Below are 6,486 nucleotides of genomic sequence, written 5' to 3'. Positions count from 1 at the left end.
ACCGAGTGGCTCAACGCGTTGGCCGAGATTCAGGCGCTCAAGGCGGACGTGATCGTGCCGGGCCACGGTCTGCCTGGCCCGGTCACCGACATGGAGTCGCCCGCGTTCACGGCCAAGTACATTCGCGACTTTGACATCGAGACGCCCAAGGCTGCCAACAGCACGTACCTCATTGCGGCCATGAAGGCCTTGTACCCCAACATTGGTGGCGTCGACAGCCTCGAGCTCAGCGCCAAGGTCGCCAAGGGCGAAATGACGTGGGTCTAAAGACGCGAACGCAAGTCGATGAGAACATTTTTTGACTATTGTAAACTATTACTTTTCTGACTGATAAATCACTTTTTCAAAAGCTTTGGTATCCGAGTACACGCAGGAATCGCGAGCAGCAATAGTAGGGACCCGTGTTGGATTGTTGAACCACTCGAACACGTAGGACTATCATCAGGTGTTGGAGTGTAATGTAGGTTTAATACAGCACAATACCCTTCTTCATCAGTCAATCCAGTAGCTTGGACTTTGTTAGTGTATCACAATTATGGAATTCAAAGGTGGAGATGCAATGTGCAGTGTGTCTACACTATTGTAGCCCATGAATCTCGTCATTGGCCATGGGCGGAAAGAGCACATCCAGCAGTGTTGGCACGTGCGGCGCGCTCACATGCACCTGATGCTGTTGGTGCAAAAGCTCCGAGAGCGTCCGGTGGCCCAAAAACAAGCTGCACGCGATCGTGCCGGGTAGCAAGACGCGGTCCGCATCAGGCTCGGCTTTCACCAAGTCGTTTTCAGACACCCCCCGGGGAATGTCATCGATCGCCGCGACGCGCCCGCATTCGATGCGCAGCCGCGTGCCGCCACCGACCACTCGGAACGCCTTATGCAAGACGATCGTGCGAGACACGGCATAGAACGCGGCGTCGGACGCCAACCGGTGCTCGAGGACCGGGGCAATCGCCCGCAGAAACGCCGTCCACGATGGAATGCGCGTGTACCAGTGGTCCGACGGTGTCTGGATCGGGACGTACGACGATGGCACCGCGCGCAGCCCTGGGTGGCACCCGCCGAGCTCCAATGTAAAGCTCCAATTGGCCGGAAGCTCTTGCGTCCGTGGTGCGATCGCGGCGGTGTCGGCGCCCGTCGCCTGCGCTTCCAGCGACTCGACGAGGTGCTGGAACGGGACGCAATTGTCGAGGTAGTTGCGCGGGAGCCACCGAAGCAGCGCCGGCGTCACGTCCGCCCACGAGAGCTTGCTTGGAACGTTGGACGCCTCGTCGAGCTCGAACCGTGTCACGGTTTTGTGCAGATTGAGGCGCACAAATCCGATGGGATGCGACGCGTCGTCGTTGGTCTCGATGATGTAGAACGGCCGCGTGCCGTAGCTGCCGGCCCAGAGTTCCGAGACTAGAAAGCGCCACTGCGCAGCGTCGGCGTCCGAGTGGATACCTTCGCGCGCCAAGGACGCGGCCCGCGCGACGCGATCGAGAAACGGAACGTCGTCGGTTGTAGCCTTGCGGAAGCGCACGGGCTCGGCCGTAGCGTGCAGTGGCGGAATATTTGCGAGATGCCCCGTGTAGGACACCCCACGCCGGGGGCAGAGCTCGTAGCCAAAACGAGTGTAGTAGCTGGGAATGCCGCCGATGAACTGCAGCTCCGAGCGCAGCGCGGCAGCCCACGCGTGGTGCACTTTGAAATGCTCGGCAATGAGGCCGCGCCCACGGTACGCTTCGAGCGTTCCGATGGCTTCCGGGCGGACGACAGTGAGCGGCACGTGCAGCGACGATGGTGCGTCACGCTTGTTGGGGATACCGTAGCACCACACTTGCGGAATCGATTGGCAAGACGAGACGATGAGGTCGTTCTTGGACGTGTCGACAATGACAGTAAAGGACTCGGGACCGGCTTTCGGAGGCAAGACGCCCGACCCGTCCTGGGCTTCGAACCGGTCTTTGGTCCAGCCGCCAAATTTGGTCATGTGGCCGTGGGCCGTGCCATTGAAAGCGACAAGGGCGTCCTTGTCGGCGGGCGTTGCGCGCCGAAGCACGAGTCTGTTGCCGAGCGAAATCGGCTCAGGGCATAAGCGAGGCCGGTCGGGGTTCGAGGACGACAAGAACGCATGGAGATCGGAGATGGTGCGGGGCTGCATGGCACTGGACGAGACAAGGTACAACTGAAAATGTGGATCCTATTTTAGTTTGAACAGGGTGCTGAAACCGGGCAGAGACTGGACCCAGAAAATACTGCATATAAACTACTAATCATGGTGGACGATAGCATGGATTTTGTTGGATTCGACCAGGCGCGGGACTGCCCTAATTCTCGGATCGGAACAAGTGTTGACGTACCCGGCGAGTTCCAGCTATGTGGCTGCAAAGTGACAACCTGCATTCTGATTGGAAGAGTGCTGGTCAATCATGCTTCTGGAATCTTCGACGGGCCATCCATGACGTGGCAGGCGGAGAGCGCGTTCCGAGGTGACAGCCAACTGATGATGTAGCAAATCACGCACAGAAGACACATGCCCGTTGATGGGTACGCTCCACGTTGATCCAGCGTAGCCTTCCACCCTCATACTGTGCCGGTACGCCAATCTTTGGCTGGGGAGGTCGATAATAGCCAGGGTCAAATTGACCCTTGATAATAGGGACGGACCCAGGGGCAGGCATGCTCGCTATGGGACCTAACCGACTATTGAGCTTATGCAATAAGCTTGAGATGGGAATCCCTTATTCTTTCGTAGAGCGAAAATCGAGAGAGAACGAGTCTAATGGACGCATGCGCGCGGTTCGTCTTGACTAAACCACGCAATGGGTGCATTCGGTCGCCTCGTAAAGCATCCATTTCAGAGACTTTTGAGCTCCAACCCCCATCAATGGCGCACCCGCGTGATCATGCAGCTGTGTGGCACTAGCACACATGTCAAGCGGCCAGGGGCGAGCTCACTGCAAGCACTTCGAGCTGATAATTACCTCTAGCGCCGTGGGCGAGACAGGACTGTAAGAACGTATTTTCTGATATTTCAAAGCTCCATGAGAGCAAGAGTACTAGTAAGGGCCATAGAACGCGCAACGGCACCAACAACACTCGTATGCCTCAAATACTTGGCAGCAATACGGTGTCAGAGGCCACGAGACGCAACACCAGCGACCACATTGACAGGACATGTAGAATGTCTTCGTGTACAAGCTCCGAAATGGACAGATAAGAACCTGGATAAGATCTCGTAGCTACCCCGTCGCTTCTCGCAATAGGATCTAAGTTCGTCGCCCGTGGGCACCGATTTGGCTCGTACTACTCAGTCGTCTACGTCACGGGAGAATGAAAGAGGACTCACAATCGCTTACACATCGGCTGTTGCCAAGAAGTGGAAGAAGTCTCCCGCGCAAGACCGAGGGATCTAGAAGGCCAAGATCTAGACGCGCACACGCTACAAGACCCAAGGTCCAAACGCAGGGCAAGCAAGCTCAATCCATTTCCAAATTTGTCAGTCAAAAGCTCACCCGCCTAACAGACTACTGGCATGGCGGACGCCATAATGGTTGTTTCCTCACGTAGCTCGGTCTGGATAGAGGCATGACCGTGTTCACGCCACTGACATCCCACGCCCATAGTGCCGGTCATCGTCGAAGCGCAGTGGCCTGTTGAGATCCTTCAGCAAGCCTTGGGCTGCGCTGCTGCTTTAGGTTGTTTTCGCTCGGCACCCCTATGTTTTGTCAAGGGATATCACAATGACTCGTGTAGCTAAGGTAACCAGCAACGACAATCATCAACGGCTCTTGGCTCGTCAACGGCATGGACGGTACATGTAGAGAATTCATATAGCGGAGTGTTCTTGCGGAAGCATCAAGTGTCAAGGGCTCAAGCCCATTGGCTAAGCAAAGCAGAATGGAGGTGCTGCGCGAATAAACGCCGTTTGCCAACTATCTATCAACGGCGGCGCGTACAACAATCCTATACATATTCATGGCCGTGGGTGTGTTGGAGACACCAGCGAAATACTCTATTTTTGAGCATTTTCGAGCGAACACGACCCTGCGACGAACGCTATTGCGCATTCACCAACGACGAGCCGACTCGTACCACGCGACGCTCACTGGATCGCTCGGCGTTTGCGCCATAAAATGCGACCACATGGCGTGACATCTGCTTGGACCACAGACGTCCTTCGCGCCTTGACTCCAACCCCAAGCAACAGGTTCCAGCTAGCACATCTCTCTAAAATAAACCACAACAATAATACTACGGACGCTCTTGATATCTTTCCAAAGTCGAATAAATGCCAAGATGCATTCCCATGGTCCTCGTGGGTCGTGCGCATCTTGGACCATCCACGTGTTCGAAATTTGCGACGATCCCAAACGTCGTATCGACGCCACAACGCACAAACAACAGTCGCCCTTGCCATAACTCCTAGTTCTATACCCATATATATATAGCTATCGTTTTTCCATAGTCGAGCAACCGCATCGTCCACCACGTCCACGCCGCAGCCATCCGCGGAACGACCACAAGAGTTTTGCGCCCTTAGCTTCAACGTAGGACCTGCGCATACAAATCCTAGTACTGATCCGGTAAAGTGCGCATTGCGCATTCCAAAGTACTTGGTTAAGCGAATTGCATGGGTCATGCCACGTTTATCCGGTCTCTTCCGGATAAAGCCGGCAAATGATTGGCCAAAACGGTGTGAATTGTTGATTGCTCATTCACGGTTGCAGTACAGTGCAAAGTGGGAAGATCCATCGAGCGACCTTTCTGTTCAACCATTTCCGCTTTTGCCAGCATGTTTGCATCTCGATCTCAAGCTGTCCGCCGCACCATGGCGCGCCACGCGTCGCGCACCTTCTCGTCCACGGAGACCGCCGCCTCGGAGCGCCTCATCATCTTTGACACGACGCTCCGCGACGGCGAGCAGTCGCCCGGCGCGACGCTCAACTTCCAAGAAAAGATGCACATCGCCAAGGGCCTCCACGCCATGGGCGTCGACGTCTGCGAGGCCGGCTTCCCGATTGCGTCGCCCGGCGACTTTGACGCGGTCTCGGCGATCGCCCAAGAAATTGGCCCGCTCACGCGCGCGGCCAACGGCGACCTCATGACCATCTGTGGCCTCGCGCGCTCGACCGAGAAGGACATTCAGCGCTGCTACGACGCCGTGCGCCATGCGCCCAAGCACCGCATCCATCTCTTCCTTGCGACGTCCGACATCCACCTCAAGTACAAGCTCAAGATCTCCCGCGACGAGTGCATTCGGCGTGCGGTCGAGGCCGTCTCGTTTGCGGCGTCGTTGACGTCGGACGTCGAGTTTTCGCCCGAAGACGCCGGCCGGTCGGACCCAGACTTTCTCTGCGACGTGCTCGCCGAGGTCATTGCGGCCGGCGCGACGACGCTCAACATTCCAGACACGGTCGGGTATACGATCCCGGAAGAGTACGGCAACCTCTTTTCGTACTTGATCAAGAACACGCGCGGCAGTGAAAAGGCCATCTTCTCGACGCACTGCCACAACGATCTCGGTCTCGCAACGGCCAATGCGCTTGCCGGTGTCGTCGGCGGCGCGCGCCAGGCCGAGGTGACCATGAACGGCATTGGCGAGCGCGCCGGCAACACGTCGCTTGAGGAACTCGTGATGACGCTCAAGACGCGCCCGCACCTCTTTCCGGTCCACACGCGCATCGACTCGACGCATATCATGCGCTGCAGCCGCATGGTGAGCCACTACACGGGTATCGCGATCCAGCCCAACAAGGCGATCGTCGGTGCCAACGCGTTTGCGCACGAGTCGGGCATCCACCAAGACGGTGTGCTCAAGCACCAAGCGACGTACGAGATCATGCTGCCCGAGTCGGTGGGCTTGACCGAGAACCGCATGGTCCTCGGCAAGCACAGCGGTCGCCACGCTTACAGCAAGCGCCTCGAGGAACTCGGCTACACCGACTTGACCCAAGCGCAACTCGATATGTTTGTCGAAAAGTTCAAGGTCCTCGCCGACGACAAGAAGACCGTGACCGACGCCGACATGGAAGCCATCGTCTCGGACGACCTCTTCAAGCCCGAGACGTTCTGGACGCTCCAGGCAGTCCACGTGACGGCCGGCAACCGTGTCAAGCCGACGGCGACCATCACGCTCAACTACAAGGACGGCACCGAGGTGAGCGAGGCGGCGATGGGGTCCGGCCCGATCGACGCGATTTACTCTGCGATTTCGCGCGCGACCGGCTGCGAGAACCTCTCGCTGCACGAGTACACCGTCGAGAGCATCACGGACGGCATCAAGGCGCTCGGCGACGTGACGATCCGCATCTCGGAGAACGAGAGCAACAAGTCGGCGCTTATGAACCCGCAGACCGAAGTGAGCCGCAGCCGCCAATACGTCGGCCACGGCGCCAACAGCGACATCCTCGTTGCGTCGGCGACGGCCTACGTCAACGCGGTCAACCGCCTCTTGGCCGCCAAGGAGCGCGACGAAGCGACTGCCCGGCGCGAAAGCCGCGCGGC

General features: G+C 57.6%; 3 protein-coding genes across 3 annotated transcripts; 2 read left to right on the top strand and 1 right to left on the bottom strand.

Annotated features, from left to right (window-relative positions):
- Nucleotides 1-5: 5 nt before the first annotated feature.
- SDRG_04417 (hypothetical protein) lies at nucleotides 6-324 on the top strand. Its single transcript, XM_008610092.1, has one exon. The coding sequence runs from the start codon at nucleotides 91-93 to the stop codon at nucleotides 265-267; it is 177 nt and encodes a 58-aa protein (XP_008608314.1). The 5' UTR covers nucleotides 6-90; the 3' UTR covers nucleotides 268-324.
- A 118-nt stretch (nucleotides 325-442) lies between these two features.
- On the bottom strand, nucleotides 443-2,217 carry SDRG_04416 (hypothetical protein). Its single transcript, XM_008610091.1, has one exon. The coding sequence runs from the start codon at nucleotides 2,138-2,140 to the stop codon at nucleotides 578-580; it is 1,563 nt and encodes a 520-aa protein (XP_008608313.1). The 5' UTR covers nucleotides 2,141-2,217; the 3' UTR covers nucleotides 443-577.
- Nucleotides 2,218-4,810: 2,593 nt separating this feature from the next.
- Nucleotides 4,811-6,344, top strand: SDRG_04415 (2-isopropylmalate synthase; the record flags this gene model as incomplete). The annotated part of the gene is made up of 2 exons (XM_008610090.1): nucleotides 4,811-6,312; nucleotides 6,335-6,344. The coding sequence occupies 2 exons, from the start codon at nucleotides 4,811-4,813 to the stop codon at nucleotides 6,342-6,344; spliced, it is 1,512 nt and encodes a 503-aa protein (XP_008608312.1).
- Between the last annotated feature and the right edge of the window lie 142 nt (nucleotides 6,345-6,486).

This window comes from Saprolegnia diclina (assembly GCF_000281045.1).
Source record: "Saprolegnia diclina VS20 unplaced genomic scaffold supercont1.11, whole genome shotgun sequence".
Classification (NCBI taxonomy): Eukaryota; Oomycota; class Saprolegniomycetes; order Saprolegniales; family Saprolegniaceae; genus Saprolegnia; species Saprolegnia diclina.
Note: the sequence above shows the minus strand (reverse complement) of the source record. Positions and strands in the feature narration are given on the sequence as shown.